Source organism: Pseudochaenichthys georgianus, chromosome 3 (genome assembly GCF_902827115.2).
Source record: "Pseudochaenichthys georgianus chromosome 3, fPseGeo1.2, whole genome shotgun sequence".
Taxonomy (NCBI): domain Eukaryota; kingdom Metazoa; phylum Chordata; class Actinopteri; order Perciformes; family Channichthyidae; genus Pseudochaenichthys; species Pseudochaenichthys georgianus.
The window spans coordinates 51,770,887-51,793,407 of NC_047505.1; the positions used below are offsets into that span (position 1 = coordinate 51,770,887).

At 44.1% G+C, this 22,521-nt stretch overlaps 1 protein-coding gene across 1 annotated transcript; it reads left to right on the plus strand.

Moving 5' to 3' along the window:
- The first annotated feature begins 17,373 nt into the window (after positions 1-17,373).
- Positions 17,374-21,900, plus strand: LOC139433644 (uncharacterized). The gene is made up of 8 exons (XM_071202741.1): positions 17,374-17,915; positions 18,727-18,892; positions 19,141-19,346; positions 19,493-19,630; positions 20,105-20,243; positions 20,335-20,626; positions 21,487-21,628; positions 21,756-21,900. The coding sequence occupies exons 2-8, from the start codon at positions 18,776-18,778 to the stop codon at positions 21,898-21,900; spliced, it is 1,179 nt and encodes a 392-aa protein (XP_071058842.1). The 5' UTR covers positions 17,374-17,915; positions 18,727-18,775.
- Positions 21,901-22,521: the final 621 nt, after the last annotated feature.

A 22,521-nucleotide genomic window follows, 5' to 3' on the forward strand; every position in this document is an offset into this window, starting at 1 on the left:
ACAATAGGGCTTTGAGTTAGTCGAGTTGAGGTACGTAGAATATGATTTATTTACTTTAAATCTGAATTAATATACATACAATTAATGTTGTTAAAAAAAACAATACATAACACTTTTGGATTGGTCAAACAATATGTTTATCTAAGAAGAAACATTGTTTAATAAATGTTACGTAAGCAGGTTTCGTACAGGAAATAAATAGAAAAATAATCCAAGATGACTAAGCAGATATCTATTTATAATAGTTTGGAAAGAGTGGTAGTTTCTCTTGGTTATCTTGTGATCATGAAACCGGAAGAGAACATGGGATATGTTTGTGTGAAGTCCTGAAGGAATGCCAAAATCCTGCCCTCAGAAAACATCTGAGTCTCTTCCTGTAAACACCCACACACACACACACACACACACACACACACACACACACACACACACGCACATTCAACTGTTTCCTTGAGCTGAAGACTCACATGTTTTTCTATTTATTTCCTGATGAAATGTAATATGTAGCCTTACAAAACATTTATAAAAAACATATTTTTTGACCAATCTAAGTGTTATGTATTATTATTTTTAACAACATTAATTGTATTTATATGAATTAAGATTTAAAGTAAATACATAATATTCTACGTACCTCAACTCGACTAACTCAAATCCCTATTGTAGAAGAAGAGACGAGAAGCAAGGCCACCTCGACTGAGGATTCTCCGGAGCCTGAAGCCAACACTTACTGTGTGTTCAGGGTCAATACTCCAGCTTGGGTCAATACTAGGGAACGATACATAATAATAATATTTACTTTTTGAATATAATTAACCTTTAGTTAACCTTTTATTCAGATTGTGGTTTTTAACTCTTCTCACTCCTGATTTCAAAAGAAGAACCCATGTAACTTTTCTATGGGAGTCCTAGGCTCCTTTTGAACCTAGGTGGCGTTGTCCCCTATAACAAATACAAAACATATTGTAGTTTTACCTTTATTTTAGTTTGGTTTCCTACAGATTTAGACAGAGCTTCAAGTGGTGTGCAAGCAACCATTTTGAGATATTAGCCAGATCATCAAAGATTAGTGTAGCAACCTGGGTTTTTAGAGAGACAAAAAAACTAAACAGTTGTTATCATGTATTGAATAAGCATTCATTCTGATGGATGAAGGAGTACAATTTAGCAATGGGCAGAAAGAAAAAGTCAATTTGAAGGATATCAGACCAGTGCCCCTTCCTCTGCCAATGGGTCTGGGTGTTTGGTGAAGGAGTCGGCTATGAGCAGCAGGAGTATAAGTATTAGCTGGAGTAATCCAAGTCTCAGAGAGAGCAAGGAAATCAAGGCATTGCTGGGGAGTAAAGCCAGAAATGAACTCAGTCTTGTGAGTAGCTCACTGGCAGTTCCACAGGCCTCCTGTCACAAGGTGTTGGATATGCGTGGATTGGGTGGGATCGATAAGAGCTGAGAGGATATGGATGTTAGAATATGGTCAAGGCCTATAATATATGAGAAGACACAGAAACAAAGAATATACACAAATCTGAGTTAGGAAAGATAAGAGAAAGCACAAATAAACTTAGCCTTATCAGTGTTGAATTTGCCTCAATGTAGCCTCCCACTACCCCTAAAGGACAGTTTGTAAGATGAGCAGTAGATTTACTCAACAAGGCACAACCTCGCTCAGTCTGGGAACTTTTGATCTGACTGGAACACGCATTTTTCATCAGCTTAGCACACCAGGCGGGTTTACATTCAGCTCAAGGAAACAGGTGTGAAAATTAAGTTTGAATGTGCGTGCGCGTGTGTGTGTGTGTGTGTGTGTGTGTGTGTGTGTGTGTGTGTGTGTGTGTGTGTGTGTGTGTGTGTGGCTTCTGTGTGTTTACAGGAAGAGACTCACATGTTTTCTTAGTGCACGATTTTGGCAGTCCTGCAGGACTTCACACATACTTCCTCATGTTCTCTTCCTGTATCACGATCACAAGATAACCAAAACAAACTACCACTCCTTTGAAACTATTTTAAATAGATATCTGCATGTTCATCATGGATTATTTTTCAAATTATTTCCTGATGAAATGTAATATGTAGCCTTGTGAAACATTTATACAAAATTCTTCTTCTTAGGTAAACATATTTTTTCACAAATCTAAAATTGTTATGTACAGTATCTTTTTTTAACAACATTAAGTGTATTTATATGAATTGAGATTTAAAGTAAATAAATAATATTCCACACACTTCAACTCGACTAACTAAAATTCCTATTGTAGAAGAAGAGACGGTAAAGCAAGGCCACCTCTTCTGAGGATTCTCCGGAGCCTGAAACCAACTCTCTACCTCATTCACACCAACGGTGTTTCAGGTTCGGAGCTGGAGCTTGAAAAGCACCGGGTTTTCCTGTTCACACCGCAGCGCAGCAGCCTCTTAGCTCCGGAATCCGGTTTGTTTCAAGCACCAAAAAATTGTCCGGCTAGAGCAAAAGCACCGTATACGTCACGCTTACGTTGAGGCGGGACAGGGACAGATCAACTCCTGAACAACAACAAAAAGCCCGCGTTTTATCCAGTTAGTACACAACGATGGAGAAACTTAACAAGCAGCAGTGGTCCACTGAAGAGACCAGCTACCTACTGGGAATCTGGTCTTCTGAAGAGGTACAGAGGAAGCTGGAGCACAATCGGCCATTGTTGTTGTTGTCGGTGTGAGCTGTGAGAGGTTTCCGCACGGTTTGGCTTTATGAAGGCGGCATGCAAACGGTTACGGCGGTGTGAAAAGAGCCGGAGCTAAACCGAAGAACCGGTTCTGAACCTGAAAAGCTCTAGCACGGAGCTTGAACCGGATTTGCGTTGGTGTGAATGAGGTATTACTGTGTGTTCAGGGTCAATACTCCAGCTTGGGTCAATACTAGGGAACGATACATAATAATAATATTTACTTTTTGAGTATAATTAACCTTTAGTTAACCTTTTATTCAGATTGTGGTTTTTAACTCTTCTCACTCCTGATTTCAAAAGAAGAACCCATGTAACTTTTCTATGGGATTCCTATTGGCCCCTTTTGAACCTAGGTGGTGTTGTCCCCTATAACAAATACAAAACATATTGTAGTTTTACCTTTATTTTAGTTTGGTTTCCTACAGATTTAGACAGAGCTTCAAGTGGTGTGCAAGCAACCATTTTGAGATGTTAGCCAGACCATCAAAGATTAGTGTAGCAACCTGGGTTTTTAGAGAGACAAACAAACTAAACAGTTGTTATCATGTATTGAATAAGCATTCATTCTGATGGATGTTGGCCTACCATACCATTGTGTGTGTGTGTGTGTGTGTGTGTGTGTGTGTGTGTGTGTGTGTGTGTGTGTGTGTGTGTGTGTGTGTGTGTGTGTGTGTGTGTGTGTGTGTGTGCACGTCTGTGTACAGATGTAGCACTCCAGATAGGACTCACATGGATGTGTCCCAGTCAAAAGCCCAGCGGATCCCAGTGGCTGGGGGTGTTGCCAAATTGCTAGAGGGCGTTGCCAAATTTCCCCATTTGTTCAATTACAGGATTTAACCATGAGATGGCGCTTCATTCACAAATACACAAAGACAACTGGGTGTTGTAGAACTTAGTCTGTTTGCAATGTGTGCAGCTCTGCAGTTGTGTTTGTTGAATACTGTAGCATTGAATCACTTATTTGTTATGGTTTTCACAAGCTACATCAATGTTGTAGATCAAATAAAGTATATAGTTTGCTTTATGCAGTATATTTTTTGTAATATTGTTGGGGTGTTTTTACACAGTACAGTAGATTGAAGTAAATCAACTTATACATGTCATGATTCTTGTGTTATGTCACGTTTTAGTTTTGTATGTCTTGTTATGGGTGTGTTTCTGTTCTCCTTGTCATGTTTTCCTCCCTGTGTATTGTCTGGTCTTTTCCCCCGTGTTTTCATGTCTGTCGTTAGTTTCCCTGGTGTGTCTAATTTCCTGATTGTTTTCACCTGTCACCCCTTCTCGTCGTGCAATTGGGTCCTACCTCCTAAGTGACTGGCCATAACAATACATTAAGATAAGATTCACTAGCAGGAACCACGCCACAACAATGTGATGTTTTTTAAGTTTATTGAAGTAACATGTGAATGATATGAGGGGGGTGAAGAGATGATCTGGGAGGACGAGCTGTGGTCCGTGCAGTGGGAGACTCAGAGTGGGGGTTCCGTCTCCGGCATGATCTGCGTGGGCTGATTACGGGCCCCCCAGACAATACCTGGAATTAAAATGTTAGTATATGCAGTATATAAATATGCACAGTTTAAATATAAATGTTGACTGGCAGAGGATGTTGGGATGGAGGGATGTAGGGATGTTGGGATGAAGGGATGTTGGGATGGAGGGATGTAGGGATGTTGGGATGGAGGGATGAAGGGATGTAGGGATGAAGGGATGGAGGGATGGAGGGATGAAGGGATGGAGGGATGTTGGGATGGAGGGATGTAGGGATGAAGGGATGTAGGGATGGAGGGATGAAGGGATGAAGGGATGTAGGGATGAAGGGATGTAGGGATGGAGGGATGTAGGGATGGAGGGATGTAGGATGGAGGGATGTAGGGATGAGGGATGTAGGGATGTAGGGATGAGGGATGAAGGGATGAGGATGGAGGGATATAGGATGGAGGGATGAAGGGATGTAGGGATAAGGGATGGAGGGATGTAGGATGAGGGATGAAGGGATGAGGGATGAGGGGATGTAGGGATGTTGAGGGAGGGAAGAAGGGATGGATGGATGTATCGCTCGGTGTGAGTCGGAAGGGGAACTGTATGGGTAGAAAGGGAGAGGGAGGGTGGGTTGAAAGGATGGAGACGAGCAGTGGCCGGAAGTTTTGCCGGATATAAATAGGGGTGGCCGTGGTTCGAGGCGGAGTTTTAGGCGTGGCCATGCACCTGAACCTATGTTAACAATTTAACCTCATTTCACTAGCAGGAACCACGCCACAACAATGTGATGTTTGTACGTTTATTGAAGTAACATGTGAATGATATGGGGGGGGTGAAGAGATGATCTGGGAGGACGAGCTGTGGTCCGTGCAGTGGGAGACTCAGAGTGGGGGTTCCGTCTCCGGCATGATCTGCGTGGGCTGATTACGGGCCCCCAAAAGAGTCGGATTAAAGCAGCTGACTTAAGCGTGTGCGTGTCTGACCTCGTTTAGATTGTTGCGGATGTAAGCGTGATACGCTTGGATGACGAGCGGCCGAGGGCCTAGATGGTTGGATAAGAGATGCCCGGTCTAGCTGCTGTGGACGCTGCGCCGGTGCGGGAGAAATGGCTTTAATAATGTTCTGAGAATGCCCCCAAAATGTGCGGGATGTTCTGAAAGTGTTTCTGGACCAGAAACATGTGGCTTGAAAATAACATGCCCGGAACGAATGACTACGTCTTCACTTCTAAATCCAACTAAACATTACCTGGAGGAGTTAGAATGATGTGCGTGTGGTTTGCCCAGCACCAGGCCTCCGTTACACTCTAAAGGGAAAATACGTTTATGCCTTAAATGTTAGGTTGGGTTGTGGGGGGCGGGTGCTCCTGATGTGAGCGACGCCGCGGAAAGAGCGGATGTGAATTAGGCGGCAATTAGAGAGAAAGCAGCCTAGCTCATTGAATTTATTACTCCTTACTGCCTCCCTGCGGGTGATAGACGGTTAAAGTCTGCAGGCGTTGCATGATGGAGAGGAAAGTGAGTGAGGTGTTTGAGGTGGTGGAGTGCTGACTATGCATGCTGAGGCCGGGTGGGAGGGGGCTCCGCATACTTGGCAAGAGAGGGATGCGCATGCTGCAAAGATGCGGCAGTAAAGCTCGGCGTCCAGAGCGCCCCAGTATGTTCCCTGATTGAACTGCTTGATGCGGCCGGCGGCTTGGCTAGCGAAGTGGACATGGTAGGTGTAAAACCCTGAGCCTCCGAAGCGTAAGGCCATGTCGAGCTCAATGCGAAGATACTCATCTAACTCGGTTCTGCGTGTGGGGTAGGCTGAGCATATGACGTCGCGGTAAAGGGAGAAAGCTAGGGCGAACTCTGCTGGGGTTAAGTTCTTGGACCTCGTAGGTGATGGATTTCGGAGCTGGACTAAACCGAAATTGGTCTGTATTTCCCTGGGCTGGCTAGTGTCTGTGATTGATGGCTGTAGTAGCTGAGCCAGGTCTACGTAGTTGCCCAGGAGAATCTGCTGGCACAAGACGGGGGACACGGGGGAAGGGTGGTAGACTGAGGAGGCTGGCTGGATGGGTTGTGTTGCTGTGGCTAGAGTGTAGCTGGTTGCACGGGGAGGAAAAACATTTGGGTGTTGGGGAAGGGATGGGGTAGGGGTAGGGGGAGGGGGAAAGGATAGACCAGTTGGGAAAGAAGGTACTGGGTAAGAGTCGGCTAACTGGTTAGCGTGTAGCATGGCTCCTTGGGTTACTGGGTGGGGCGCTGTTTCTACGGGGGTTAGCCACTGAAGGAAGAAGGTAAGCGGGAGCTAGGTTGCTGTGGGCCGCTGAAGGTAGAGAAAAAGAAGGGATGGAGGGATGAAGGGATGTATGTGCAAGGGGATTTTGTGAAGCCTGTGAGCACAGGGATGTGAGAAAGGTTGACATGAGCTGCGACATGTCGGACACAGAGAGAGCGGGCACAGAGGGCAATACGACCTGGCCCCCACCAGGGGGTGCTGGTGAGTCGGGCTGTGTCCGTGGAGGAGCACGGCGGCCTGTGACGTCACGACCCGTGGTGCGCGCGCGCCGCATGGTGGTTGGCTCTGGAGCAGGAAGAGCTGTGTGTGTCGTTGCTCTTGCCGTTGTGCTGCTGTAGGCTTTGTAGAGATTGAACAGTCTAGCCTTGTTGTCGTTTCGGCGAAAGTGGATGCCGTTTTCTCTCAGGAAACGTTGGAGTTGGATGAGTGTCCACCTACGTAGTTCGGGCTCCGTTTTGGAGCGCGGCTCCGTCAGAGAGGCGTGTCGAATGCGCCGCTGCGAGTGGCTGGGGGCTGCGAATGAGGCAGGCTGCCGGTGGTGGGGAGATTGGAGCTGGCTGTGCCTGTTGTGGCCCCGGTTGTTTGCCCTCGCTGGCGGAGTAGACGAAGCCTGGGACCTGTCTGGAGTTGGAGGTGTCTCTTTGGGGGAGCTTGAGTGGGAGCGGTGGCGGCTGGTGTGTGGGACACTGATTGCCGAGCGCACGCGGCTCCGTTCGGATGCTTGGCATAGATCCAACTGCTAAAACGTGGATGGCGGGTAGCCGATGTCGAAGAGATCTTCGCCTGACTCCGGTGAGTTGATCAGCAGTTCGGAATCCATGGTAAATTGAATGTTCTCGTGGTAGCGTTTAGCTTGTTTGAACCGTGACGACGCGCCGCGTGAATCACGGTCTGGCTGTCAGTCCTTGAAAGGATGGAGACGAGCAGTGGCCGGAAGTGTTGCCGGATATAAATAGGGGTGGCCGTGGTTCGAGGCAGAGTTTTAGGCGTGGCCATGCTCCTGAACCTGTTAACAATTTAACCTCATTAAGATACGATAAGATGTACCTTTATTAATCCCTGTGGGGAAATTCAGTAGTTCAAGCAGCAACAGGGTAAGAGTGAAAAACAGGATAGCACAGATTCACACAGATTAATACAATCAAAAATAAGATGAGCGATACAAATAAAAATAATAATAATGAGAAACTTAATAAGAAATGAATAAAACTAAAATATAATTATCATATCATATATCATAATTAGGGCTGTCAAACGATTACAAATTTTAATCAGATTAATCACAGTTTAAAAATTAATTAATCATGATTAATCACCATTCGAACTATGTCCATAATATGCCATTTATTTATGTATATTGTTGGGAATGGAAAGATAAATGAAAGATGGCGGATATATCCATTTAACATACAGTATCTATGTTTATTATAACATTTTTCTGCGTGTCAAAATGAAAGACAATCCACACACCTATCAATCATCAAACGGTGGGGTCTTAATTCATTACGTGTTGATTTCTATCAACGGGTGAGTACTTCAGGAAAGTCGACAGAGGGGGGGGGGGGGGGGGGGGGGCTAGTGGAGTACTTCGTGACCACAGAGTGTGAACGTTGTGATCAGCTGTTTTAGCGCAGATCTCCAGTGAAGGGGGGAGTCTCCCTCAGCAGCCGGTTGACGTAGTTTTGGCATAAGTCCGTTGTACAGACCGATGTTACCAACAGCCCTGTCTGTGCACACGGAGACCGACTCTGTCGTCCGGTGATCTAACCGCCTTCTGGAAAAGCTTCACAAGTACGTCGGTACGCAAATGCGCTTTGTGACACAAGTGACGGTACGCATTTCAGATTACGCACATAACCTGCGTACCAGTTATGTGCACCCCTGTACTACAGCAAAAGTATTCTGCGTCGGGACTTCCTGCAACAACACCACGCCGTTATCAAAGATGTTCTATTGAGAAGACGATCACTACGTGACAAAAGTTTTCAAAACCGTGGCTACTGAAATCAATCTGACTAACTGCTGTCTGTGCAATTTACTCCGCGCGAGTTGGCGGACTTTATTTTGCTTACTTTAACATCATGTCTCATGGTGGGGCTAAGCCATTTCTTGGTATGGGTGTAGCCTACCCCAGCCATACCCTGGCGCTGCCACTGGTGGCACGTATGGGGCGGGCCATTCTGCACATGCATTAAATGCGTTAAATATTTTAACGAAATTAATTCAAAAAATTAATTACCGCCGTTAACGCGATAATTTTGACAGCACTAATTATAATGTATTGTATTATTAAGTAATATCATACATTAACCCCATTATAGCAGATGCCACATTGAATGGATGAACACATTTATGCATCAATACAGAGCAGTGTGCGAAAAAGTACACGTCCCACCGTCCGGGACGTGTTATTTACAATATCGGACAAGTAGATCTTTCAATTGACTTGTCCGGCGGACACATGACGTTTATTGACAAATTATTGATAAATTCAGTTTACAAAAGGCAGAACTCATTCGCAAATTGTACGTGTCCGCCATTGTTCGTTTAGAAATGTTAGTTTTGGTTCTGCTTGTCGATTCCTAAGGAAATGCATCTCGGCGCTTTCTGTACAGTTACGGCCCCTACACACGGCGGCGTGCGTTGCCGCTTCAACGCTTCTGCCCATTCACTTTGAATGGGGTGACGTCACAATTCGCCAAACTGCATTGTGGGAGCAAAGCGTAGCTTCTATCGCGGTGCTCGCTGCAAAAGTAGAGCAATGTTCTACTTTTGCCGCCTCGACGGAGGCGTCAGCCAATCAAATCCACATATGCAAATCTGACAGTACAAGCGCTAGCCAATCAAACCGTGTGTATGTTGGGAGAGCCAGACCGCAGTTATTTCCCATATGTCAACAAATGGAGGAGAAAATGATCGTGGCGGTAGGGAATCACCCGGTACTATATGACCAGTCCCTCTTTACATACAGGGATACAAACCGGAGGAGCCAGGCATGGAGGGAGGTGGCAGAGACAGTGGGTGAAACTGGTAGGTTTTCGCCTGTTTTGGGGAGTTTATATCCAGTGTATTTCGTTTGAATGGACCGCTAGCAAGCATAGACAGTATATTTAGCCAGCATGGATGTAGCATGAATGCTTTGCTTTGTATGTCCGGGGCGGGACATTCATGTGATTGGTTGTTGGTCGCGTTGCTCGCGTTGACTCCCCAAGCTCATGACACACCCACCGCCAAGCGGCAACGCACGCCGCCGTGTGTAGGCTCCGTTACGGCCCCTACACACGGCGGCGTGCGTTGCCGCTTCAACGCTTCTGCCCATTCACTTTGAATGGGGTGACGTCACGATTCGCCAAACTGCATTGTGGGAGCAAAGCATAGCTTCTCTCGCGGTGCTCGCTGCAAAAGTAGAGCAATGTATTTTTGCCGCCTCGACGGAGGCGTCAGCCAATCAAATCCCGCATATGCAAATCTGACAGTACAAGCGCTAGCCAATCAAACCGTGTGTATGTTGGGAGAACCAGACCGCAGTTATTTCCCATATGTCAAAAAATGTAGGAGAAAATTATCGGGGCAGTAGGGAATCACCCGGTACTCTATGACCAGTCCCTCTTTACATACAGGGATACAAACCGGAGGAGCCAGGCATGGGGGGAGGTGGCAGAGACAGTGGGGGAAACTGGTAGGTTTTCGCCTGTTTGGGGAGTTTATATCCAGTGTACTTCGTTTGAATGAACAGCTAGCAAGCATAGACAGTATATTTAGCCAGCATGGATGTAGCATGAATGCTTTGCTTTGTATGTCTGGGGCGGGACATTCATGTGGTTGGTTTTTGCGTTGCGTTGACTCCCCAAGCTCAAGACACGCCCACCGCCAAGCGACAACGCACGCCGCCGTAGGCTCCGTTAGACGGGGGCGGGGCGGGAAGTGTTGCACAGTTGCAGGGTTGGGAAGCAAATCTCGGTTCCGAGTAGGAACAAATAACAATTGTCCGGTACAGGGATTAATAAGAATTGTGAGGACAGGAGGCGGAGGCCGAGCCCCGCGGACCGCAGCTCTCTCTCTCTCTATGCTCCGTATCAGCTGATCGCTGCATGGTGCAGCTCAGCGTCTCTCTCTCTCTCTCTCTTTCTACACACAGCGCATCCGCTGCCCGTTTAACAGCCTCATCTTTGTCAAACTTTATTATGTTCTTTCTCTAACACGTAATGAAGGTTATTAAGCATTTTAGCTCCTGTGTTGTTAATATTGACCGCCATCTCCTTTATGAAGTGAAGCAGCCTTCCTGTGTCCTCGCGCTGTCCTCATATCCCCGGACCCCCAGACTCGGAGGAGCACAGGGATGTCAGTATTGTTTATGAAGCAGGGTATAGAAAGTACATTATTGAAATGAAAATACTATTTATTTACTTTTACAAAACAGTGAGCAGCTGGGCAGCTGCAGCATGTGTATTGCAGGACATGTGTAAGCGTGCAAGCGTCTTTGAGTTGTAGAAAAGCGCTAGGCCTATAGGCAGGCCCGCCTTAACCTGCCATCAGGCCCTGGGGCTGGTTTTGTAGGCCCCCTATTTAAACAACAAATGAAAGTCATTTATAGCCTCGGCAGGCTCTGTGATCTCATTTCTCCACTCTGCTCTACGCGCGCCTGGTCCTCTCCTCCAGATGACTGACGTATCGGGCCTCCCTCATGTATTTGTCCGGTTGCCGTTGGCTCCCCTCCACGTAGCAAGTCCTCGTCGTCCTCTCCATCTCCTCCAACAGATAATGTCCCTCCTGTCTGTTTTTCCTCTCCCGCTACTCCATCGCTATCAGAACCAGACGGCCTACTTGGCTCCGAGGCCCCGTGGCCGGCACCGCTACTGCTCAGTACAGAACTCATCTGTCCTTCCTCCTCATCCTGGCCTACAGGTTTAAAATAACCTGTAAGCTTCGGCATTTTTTGTAATAGCTGCTTGTCTCGAAACTCCTTTTTCCCTCAACAATTTCCTTTCCCGAGCGCCACTCTCAAACTTTTTCTTCTCAAACTTTTTCTCCTAAACAACCTTCATCTGTCACTCAATCACTCGCAATTTGAATAAGTCACATGTGAAACATATTCTCATTCTGATTGGCTGTTAAGTGGTGCCCAGTGACTGTTACGGAGTCATCTCTGGAATCCATCGATCTGATTGATTAGCGGAGCAAATGATCAAAATACTACAGAGGGAAGATATTTTAGTTTGGATTACTGGTCTGGGGGAAGCTCGCGAGTGTGTGTGTTTGTGTATTTTTGCGTTTGTGTGTATTGTGTTTGTTTCCCGGGGGAAAACACTCACGAGAAACACAGGCTGTTGTTATGCCTGCTGTGACATCAAGTTACTCCGTTCTCCGCTTGTAATTATGCCGTTACAAGCTTCAACGTTGTATTTATCATCTGAATTTGCCGAAACAATTTTAATATTCTGAAAGCCAAGACTTTGTTTAATTGAAACCAGATGAAAACAAACTGTAACGGACCCTGCCGTGTTATCTATGATTACTATACGCCTTACATTCATAATGTCAGCCGGAGGGAGGGGGAGTGAGTGGCTAGTGAGAGCTGTCATCTTCCCTTTACAAGCTTCAAAAATGTATTTATAGTGTGATTTTGGAAATAAAAGTTTCATATTCTGAAAGCCAAGACTTTGTTTATTTAAATGTTTTTTAAAACATCCGAAATAAAAAACTTTTTTTTTTTAAATTACATTTGTTTTTTTTTACTTTTTTATTGGCTCATGATAGGCCCCTGATCTCCGTAGGCCCCTGGGCTTCAGCCCAGGTCAGCCCGTGCATTAAGGCGGCCCTGCCTATAGGCTATAAATATAATGTAGTATTATTATTATTATTATTAGGTTACTTATGTCCTATGTGTTGGGCATGTGTGGTTGGACTCTGTCTCACAGAGGACTATGGGGATCTGGTCTATATGAATGCACCGGCCAATTGCCTGGTCAAGTTAGATGCTGCGTATCACAGTGCACTGAGATTTGTGACAAACTGTAAAGCATTAACCCATCACTGTACCCTGTATGCAAGGGCTGGTTTGCTTTCACTAACTGTACGGAGGCTCAGTCACTGGTACATTTTTATATACAAAACCATGTTAGGGAAACTTCCATCTTATATCGGAGAATTGTAAGTGGCTACTGCCTGAGATCGAATGCTGTGGTTTTATTAAATGTGCCAACTGCTAGGACTGTCTTAGGGAAGACAGCTTTTAGATGCGCAGCTCCTCTGTCTTGGAATAGTCTGCACATTAAATGCAAACTGAACAATCTGGTGCCACTAAATGTTTTTAAAGCTCGGTTGGATGCTACTCAATCGGAGGCTATTGGTACCTGTTTATGTGGATAATTTTGTAAATGATGCTGTATGATGTCCTTTTGTTGTTCTATTTATGTTTTTATGTTTCATGTGGAACTACTTGAGCAGGTCTCCCTTGGAAAAGAGATCAATGATCTCAATGGGATTTTATCTGTATAAATAAAGGTTTGAAATGAACAGGCAGGTTGCAGTGTACTAACATCAGAGGAGACTGGAACTGCACCACTTAGAATTAACTAAACAATGCAGAGATTATTTTTATATAATTGTATTCAATAACCGTAAGAAATTAAACAGTATGAAGTGATTTGTAAATATGAATACAGATTTGACTTAAAGGTGGGGTAGGTAAGTTTCAGAAACCGGCTTCGAGATACACTTTTTGTTATATTCCATGGAATGCTCTTAACATCCCGATAGCAATGAATATCTGAAGTGCTTTGACAAAGAATCCATTAAAAAATGTCATCTGTGGAAGCCATGGCGCTGTAAAAAGTACAACTGCTGAGGGCACGAGATACATTTGTGCGTGCACGAGATGGAAGGCTGACAGACAGGGCTGCAATCCAATCCGTTTAGCCGGCCCGGTTAAACGGATTGGATTGCCGTCCAAGTGGTGCCGTCCAAGTGGTGCCGTCCATCTCGTGCACGCACAAATGTATATCGTGCCCTCATTGGGCGTGCATTGCAGCAGTACTTCAATGACTTGCAGCAGTACTTCAATGACTCGCCAGCAACAGGCGGCCACTTTCACCAGTCTGCTGAGTAGCATGAAGCTGCAGCGTCAGAGACAGAAGTTACAGGACTGCACTTGTAGAACCGCACACACAGGTCCGACGGAGCACGTGACGGAGCACGTTCACATGAACGCCTGAAGCCCCTCAATGCAGTGTGCAATCTAACCCTTCCCTTCCCCCCATCCTAACCCTAACCACTCCCTACCTTTTACCTAATCCTAATCTTCCTCCTTCCCAAACCTCAATGTTGATATGATGTAATTTAAATTAAATACAGGGTTTTAATTTCATTTAAATCAGTTTTATTCTGAAAAACCCGGAAGTTCACACTAACTATTAACTTAACACTTTTATTCTGAAGATTCTTCATTTCCGGTTAGCATTAGCATGTGGCTAACGTTTTGAAAACCGTGAATTGAAGGTGAAATGACATGTGATGTTGTACACTAAACACACGGGATTAACACTCATTTATTGACGCTGGAATAACATTTTATCAGAATTATTTATATATTAATAATATAAGATATAATATGTTACTTTATATATACAGTCTATGGTAAGTACACAACACAATACGCAAAACAACTAGGGTCGTGGGAGTGTGGTCCTGAGAGTGCGGTCCTGACCGCCCCTACACACGGTGGCGTGCGTTTCCGCTTGGCGGTGGGCGTGTCTTGAGCTTGAGGAGTCAACGCGAGCAGCCCGACCAACAACCAATCACATGAATGTCCCGCCCCGGACATACAAAGCAAAGCATTCATGCTACATCCATGCTGGCTAAATATACTGTCTATGCTTGCTAGCGGTCCATTCAAACGAAATACACTGGATATAAACTCCCCAAACAAGCGAAAACCTACCAGTTTCCCCCACTGTCTCTGCCACATCCCCCCATGCCTGGCTCCTCCGGTTTGTATCCCTGTATGTAAAGAGGGACTGGTCATAGAGTACCGGGTGATTCCCTACCGCCACGATAATTTTCTCCTCCTTTTGTTGACATATGGGAAATAACTGCGGTCTGGCTCTCCCAACATACACCCGGTTTGATTGGCTACTGCTTGTACTGTCAAATTTACATACGAGGGATTTGATTGGCTGACGCCTCCGTCGAGGCGGCAAAAGTAGAACATTGCTCTACTTTTGCAGCGAGCACCTCGAGAGAAGCTACGCTTTGCTCCCACAATGCAGTTCGGCGAATCGTGACGTCACCCCATTCAAAGTGAATGGGCAGAAGCGTTGAAGCGGCAACGCACGCCGCCGTGTGTAGGGGCCGTGAGAGTGCAGCCTCCGACGCTGCAGCTTCATACTATTGAGTCTGCTGACGTTATGTGCGCGTTGATGTGTGTTGGAGGAGGTGCTCTGTAAGGAAGTCTGAAGGATGGGGCGGATTCTTTTCGGCTGCGTACTTTCAAATATTAGTGCACTCAAGCCGGTTTCTGAAACGTACCTACCCCACCTTTAATGTTTTCAAAAATATATTTTTCTCCCAGTTTGACTTATTTTTACCCTCTCAAAGAACCGGAATCAAGAACCGAAAATAACCGGAATCGAAAAGCAGAACCGGAATCGTTCAAATCCAAACGATACCCAACCCCATAGGTATATATAAACACTAGATGACTCACCCGCGCTGCTGGCCAATGGAGACCGACGTTGCCACTTGGCCGCCATCTTGCTACAGGCAGTTCTCTCATTCATAACATTATGGTTTACTATTTAAATAACCATAGCTTGCTCAATTTTCAACCAATTTTCAAACGGTTTGGTTTTTTATAAACATCAAATATGTAGTTATGATACTGCATACTTATAATCATGGACTTTCATATAAAAATAACATTAATCAGATAAAGCAATAGCTATACACACACAAGGTATTTATATTAAATATTTGCCGGTGTATATATTTCCATTTATTTTATTATATTGTTAATATTTAAAATAAATTATAAAATTAAAATACATTTATATTTTATATATAAAAATCGGTCTCATGTTACCACTCTGTAAGCCAAGAGTTGTTAATTTAGCAATGCCTTAGCTTGAAGAACAGGGACACAACTAATGACAATAGCATATGTTGGTATATTATTTAGATATTCACACCTTTATCAGAAGAACCAAACCAACATAAAATATGCTCACAGTTCTGTCTAATTTATCACAATTATTTTTGACATGAGATCTTCAAATCATCCTAGTTTTGTATTTAGTTTACCTTTGAAATATGTTATTGAAAAAAGACCAAGAATAATATAAACTGTACCATGTGTCCTTCTGTAGTCCATTTGTGGTTTGTCTCACCCCGGCTGATATATCACAAAATCCACTGTTTAAATTGTTCCCTATATTGCCCCTATGCCCCTGTAAGGTGTCCTTGGGTGTTATGAAAGGCGGCCCCCCAAAATAAATGTATTATTATTATTAAGAAGAACAACTTGGTGTGGTGTGGAGGGGATGTAGGAAGCAGGAGCAGGTGGGGAGAGATGGGGCTTAAATGTGTATTGGAGATAAGGACCAGCTGCACACAATAAAATACAGTATAACACAAAACCAATAAGACACACGGTGACACATGGCACACCAACAATCAATCATCGTCCAGCCTCAGCTTTGGTATTCTTTCACAACCATGGTATGGGTTTATTAGACTGAGCAAACATAAACATATGTGGGGAACATAGTGCTGTGTCTCATGAAACATGAAGATGTCCCTTCTTAGGGTGAGTTCCCACTGCCTCCTCCTCTCTTCAGTTTTGGGAAACCTTAAAAACATGAGAAAGGTAGCCAGATATATAAATTATTGTCAACATTTTCCTCCCTTCTTTCCTTTAACATTAAGGGTAAGGACAAAAATACACACCAAAATTATCATATTTTTGGTATGTAGGCTATGTATGTATGTATGTATGTATGTATGTATGTATGTATGTATGTATGTATGTATACTTTAAGAATAAGACAACCACACTAAGAGTAATAAAAAAGGTGTCCAAAATAAACATTAAATAATTGTGTAAAGTAATGGTAGCAACATATTCTAAAGAGGCTGGGTCAACAACAATCTTGCAATACTATTATCTCACATAGCCCCACTGATCCTGTGTAGCAGGACTTGTAATGTACATACATCCACTAAGTAATTAACGATTATCCTAATTTTAGTCATAATATTATCATATCTTACAGGTGAAAGGTGATCCCACGGGTTCTTGTTTGCAGACTGCGGCGATTAGAGCATCCGTAGGCTGCACAAAAGTCCGGCATAGTCAGGTACTTCTATAAACACAAAGCCAGAAAATTCCTGTATCATAATGCAAGATGTTTTTAACAAGCCAAACCACTTGGAAGAAATCATGTGTAACTTAAGTTCTGCCTCTCCCACTGGTGTAAAGTTGTTGGGTCAACTTTGTAATACTAGGTCTCACTCACAGCCTCTTGTTATTAGATTATGGAGTTGTTTGGAGATAATGCGTTCTATTGTTTTTGAGAGAAAGGGAAGGTTGGAGATGGGACGGTAATTACTGAGGGAGGAGGGATTCATACCGGGTTTCTTGAGGATGGGAGTGACAGCAGCAGTTTTGAAGGCAGAGGGAACGGTTCCTTGGGACAGGGAGGAGTTGAAAAGGTTAACAAGGTAGGGGCAGAGGACGGGGAGACAGGACTTCAGTAGAGGGGTGGGTAGAGGGTCAAGGGAGCAGGTTGTGGGTTTGGAGGAGCTGATTAGTTTGAGTATTTCAGGGGGGGTAACCAGAGTGAACTGGGAGAGGCGGCCGTGGGGAGGAGGGCTTGGGAGGTCCAGGGAGATGGGGGGAGAAATTGTGGCGGTGGATGTTGGGGGAGATGTGTGTCAGATGCAGCGGATAGGGAGAGATTAATGGCAGTGATTTTGTCAGAGAAAAACTGGAGGAATGAACTGCATAAAGTGGAAGTGGAGGAAGGGAGGGTGTCAGCACGGAGTTTTAGGAGCTTGTTGACGGTGGAGAAGAGGGTCCTGGGGTTATAGGAGGAGTCGGTAAAGATGGTGGAGAGGTAAGCAGTTTTTGCGGCAGTGAGGGCGTCTCTGTAGGTAGTGAGATGGAGTTTGTAGGATTCATGGTGAACCGTGAAGGATGATTTCTTGGTTAGGCCTTCAAGCTGGCGGCCGGTTTGCTTCAGCTTACGGAGTGCAGGGGTGAACCAGAGTGAGGAGGTTTTAAAAGTGACATTTTTCCTTTTGAGGGGGGCCAGGCTGTTGAGGGAGGCGAGTAGGGTGGAATTAAGGTGGTTGAGTTGTTCATCGGGTGAGCTGAGGTTCGAGTCCAGAGGGAGAGTAGAGGACAGCAGGTCGGAGAGGTGCTGGGGATCAACAGAGCATAAATTACGGAAGGTGATGTTCCTGGATGGAGGGGGGGTTGGCGGACGGGGGAGGCGATGGTGAACTGTATGAGTTTGTGGTCAGAGAGGGGAAAGGGGCAGGGGTGGAGGTCGAGTACTGGGATGTAGGTGGAGCAGACAAGGTCAAGGATGTGTCCTTTATCATGGGTGGGGAAGGTGACATATTGGGTCATTGAGAAATTGTCCTGAAGGGAGGAGAATTCAGAAGCGAGTTTGCAGATGGGGGAGTCCATGTGGATGTTGAGGTCGCCGAGGAGTAACAGACGTGGGGAGAGGGATGAAGCAATGGTGAGGAGTTCAGTGAGATCAGAGAGGAAGGAGGGGTGTGGTTTGGGGGGGCGGTAAATGAGGATAACTGTCAGTGAGCGAGGGGCTTTGAAGGCGAGGAATTCGAAGGATGGTACTGAGGGGAGGGTGAGTTCTGTAGTCTGGATGTTGTGGTTGTAGATGACAGCCAGCCCACCACCACGGCGTGAGGGGCGGGGTGAAGACATACAATACATTGCAGTGAAGACATTCACAGTAAATTGCTGTGAACCTTACTGTGAAAGTCCTGCAAAAAGTTTTTACAGTGTAGATATGCTTACGGTTTCGGTTCCTTAGCATCACAACAACAAAAATATGTCAACACGCTGCCAGCAAATGTTCCTCATCATCAATTGTTATGCTTTGTTATCGTTGTGGGTGTATTAAAGCATTATTAGTGAAATGTTGTGGAACCAGTTATGCAGCTGATTAAATAGATTAAGGTGATAACTTGCAAGGAGGAACCATGGCCAGGTGTGTATAAAAGGATGCTGCAGGTGGATGTGAGCAGCAGATACTTGGAGACAGAGGTGAATTCAGGAAAAGATGGCCGCCGCTCTTCTGCTCCTGCTTCAGCTGGTCTCACTGGCGTCTGCATCACATCACTACGGGGAAACCGTGAGCTATAGCTACAAAGGAAGAAACCCTGATGGATCATTTAGGGTGAGAGAAACTACTTTTAAACCTTTGCATCAGTTAATAATTAACTAATGTATTCATATTTATGATGTTGTTATTTTTACACTCACTTCTGTTAAAGTTGTTGCCATGCATTAAATATAGTTTACCTCAATGTTTTCTTTTAACTGTGTTGTCTAGCTTGTTACCTTGATTGGTATATGTCAAAACACAAAATACATTGGAAATAGCGATACAAATATGCATTAATATTATTTGAATTTTTTTCAAAGGTGGACTTTCGCAACAGGGTGATGCATGATGGGTGTCATTACTCCCATGACCAGACATGTAGCACTGGCAACTGTGGCTTAGTCACTAATCAACAGAGAAGCATAACCGACAGGAGCACCAATGCACCGCAAAGCAACAGACAGTGGTGTGAAACAGAAACAGTTCAACAAAGAAAAGTCCCAACTGACAAACCTTTTGAGATGAGGTGACTCAAATCATGCTAATGTTATATTTGTGGAGTCTCCATAATTGCATTGCAAACACTTGTATTTGTTGTTTTGATGCTTATCATAACATAATAAATAAAAACAAGCATCTGTATAATGCAGTATTTGTTTGCACACCTATCAGGGCAAGTAGCTGTTGTTGGATCCGAACACGTAACGGGGTTTCAGGTTGGAGATTTCAAACTCAAGTAGATTTGGGATCAAGATCTGACACTGGCAAACCAAACAGATCCCCAGACATTGCCATTCTACCTTTCCTACGGTAAGCTCATTCTTTATTTTGTTGTTTGATTAAATCGCTCTGTATCATGAAGGTGCAGTCCTGCAGACAGTTTCTGCTCTGCACTCACAAAGTGAAGTGACAAAATGGGTGTTAACCTTTACAGTTCTGCCTTACCATCGGCTGAAACCTCTTTCCCTAAACAGTTGTTAGATGATTGCTTTACAATTGCCTCTATTTAATAACTGTGTCTACTGCTTCCATTCATTTGAATGAAATTATATTCATTAAAAAAAGGACAACTCGCGTTGTGTTTTATTCTTTGAAATGGGTGTGTCATGTGCATATAAGTATCAATTTAAATTCTTTGTGGGTGGGTTTGGGGCCACCCTAAAATAAGTCACTGTGGCCGTGCTTACTCTACTACCTCACATGTGCAGTTATCGGATTATTTGATCCTTTTGGGTTTTATGGGCAGAACAGTGTTCCTCACTCTTGTTAATGTGTCCTTTCAAGAGTTCCCCAGAACTGCCCACGGACCTACAAGCTGATGTCCTTTGACCCTGATGGAGACACAGTTCGCTGCAGATATGGAGATATCAGAAATATAGAGTGCAGCGGATGTAACCAACCTTCAGGCTTTGTCTTGGATCAGGTCTGTAAATTAAAAATCAATGTCCTTATACATTTTCCAATACCTGACTGAGCCTTTGCCTCACTAAATGTCTGAATGTTTACATTGTTAGGGTTCCTGCTCCTTACATTACCGCAATGCCATCGCCAACCCAAGTGTTTTTGGATTTGAGTTGGTGGTGGAGGACTTCCCGCAAAGGCCCATCTCTCTGTCCTACACCGATGGAACCCAATCCTACAAGGCTCCACTGATTCCCATGAGGCATAAACGAGCCTCCTTCCAAACATATCCTCCCACGACTTCAGCACAAATCGCGACTCCAGCGCTTAACACAACCACTGACAACAGACACCTGCATGGCACCACGCCTCTCAGTAAACTGCCTTTGCAATTCTCCTTTCTTGGTGAGTATGGTTGTACTTGTCCTCAATTAGGAAATCCATACTAACATAAAAGCTGTTTCTGAAAAGCACTGCCTTCAGGTGTAACCTGTCATGCAGCTCCAGTGACAACTTAATGGGCAACGTCTTATTTTTTGTTCTACATTTGTGTTCTAAATACATTCTTTAGCATAAGAAGTAAGTACATGTTCTACACCTGCATAGAGACATTTTAGATGTTCTGCCCTAACCCTAACCCTTAGGTGAGGTTGACTCACAATTACGGATTTGCGATTTTCCTTAGGTTTCTTAGGTTTATGCAAATGTAAGTGACCGGCTCTTTCAGGTAAAAATTAGGAATGTTAGGGATTAGGGTTGTGACATTTATAAATGGAGAAAAATGCCAGGACTGTTGGATTTAAAGCAAAATGTTTTATTACAAAACTGTATTTTGAATCAGTCGTTTTAGATGGTCTATAGCGCCATCTGGTGGAATTTCTTATTTTTAGAAATAATTTTCAACATGTTGTCAATGTGTCGGTGCCTTAACAAGAGGCCAGAATCAAGGAACTTACAATTATGGTTTTGAAGATGGGCTTCATTTGAAAATTAATGGGGGTGCGGGAAAATGTCAGGGATAATACGGCCTCACAGCTTTCTGCAACAGTCCGCACAAACTAGTGGAAAAGCCGTAATTTGAAGATAGCAAATTTTGGATTTCCCTCTTCAAAACCCTACCCCTCACCTGAAGATATTTAGCCTTTGACAGCTAATGAATATAATCTGCTGTGACAGCTTTGATGTTTTGAGCAACAGACAATGACAAAGTGGTTTTAAGAACTGATCAAGAACTCTTAGAGAACTGTTGCACTTTTTAACTGCAGTGGACCCACCTGCTCCCTCGTGTGTTGATGGACTCTACTTGCCAAAGTTTGTGCACCCAACACCTGAAGATGGACAACACATCAATGCCGAGGTCAACAAAGAAGTGGAGATCAGAGTCCGAGCACAAGCTTCACATGCAACGTAAGTGAGAATCAACGTGATGAGTATTGCCTTGTGGCGTCAGAACATTATCAGCATTTCTGCTAGTGAGATCACTTCAGCGATAAGAAGGAAATATCTGGTTTCTTTCTCTTTTGTTTTCACACAGACTACATGATATCATCATCAGTGGGCCACTGAATATCACCAAGCACAGAAGCACACGTGGAGACTTTGTCATTAGGTGGACGCCTGGCCCTGATGATGTGGGGGATCATTTTTTTTTATTTATCATATTAATAATATATGTTTAGTATGGTTTTAGAAGTGCGCTCCAACATATTTGTTGATCTTGTTTATTGTTAAAATATTATTTGTTTTAAAGTTCAATAAATGGTCAATGAATAATCGTCAAAATAATCGTGATATCAATTATTGACCCAAATAATCGTGATTATGATTTTTGCCATAATCGCACAGCCCTAGACATGGGTTACTATTTAAAAAAATTGCAAATCTATTTAGGAACCTATGTGAACATATTTTAAGTGGGGGTGGACCTCAAATCCTATAGGGGGGTCCGGGGGCATGCCCCCCCGGTAAGATTTGTTTTTTTAAATGCATCAATCTGGTGCATTTTGAGGGGTAAATAAAGAGACTACACCCATATGAAACATAACTGTATACATTTAAATAATCATAAAATCATAAAAACATGGCCATAACCAATAACATACCATATCCAATATGAAAAAACATTGAAACTTGTTTATTTATTTGTTTTTGGTTCATTTATAGTTGTGAGTGTGTGTGCTCCTGAACCAGCCTCACCTGTCTCCCTCCTCTGCCCCTGCTCCTCTTTGAGGCAGAAGCAAAGACTAGTTTTAGCTCTCAACAAGTTTTAATAGTTTATCTTGCCTTTTTTCACCTAGTTA

Bases quoted from the DNA above. Each gene is read 5' to 3' on its own strand.
- LOC139433644 (XM_071202741.1), top strand. From the start codon at position 18,776: ATGGCCGCCGCTCTTCTGCTCCTGCTTCAGCTGGTCTCACTGGCGTCT. The intron at 18,893-19,140 runs GTGAGAGAAACT...TTTTTTTCAAAG, and splicing joins ACCCTGATGGATCATTTAGG to GTGGACTTTCGCAACAGGGT. The intron at 19,631-20,104 runs GTAAGCTCATTC...TGTCCTTTCAAG, and splicing joins GCCATTCTACCTTTCCTACG to AGTTCCCCAGAACTGCCCAC.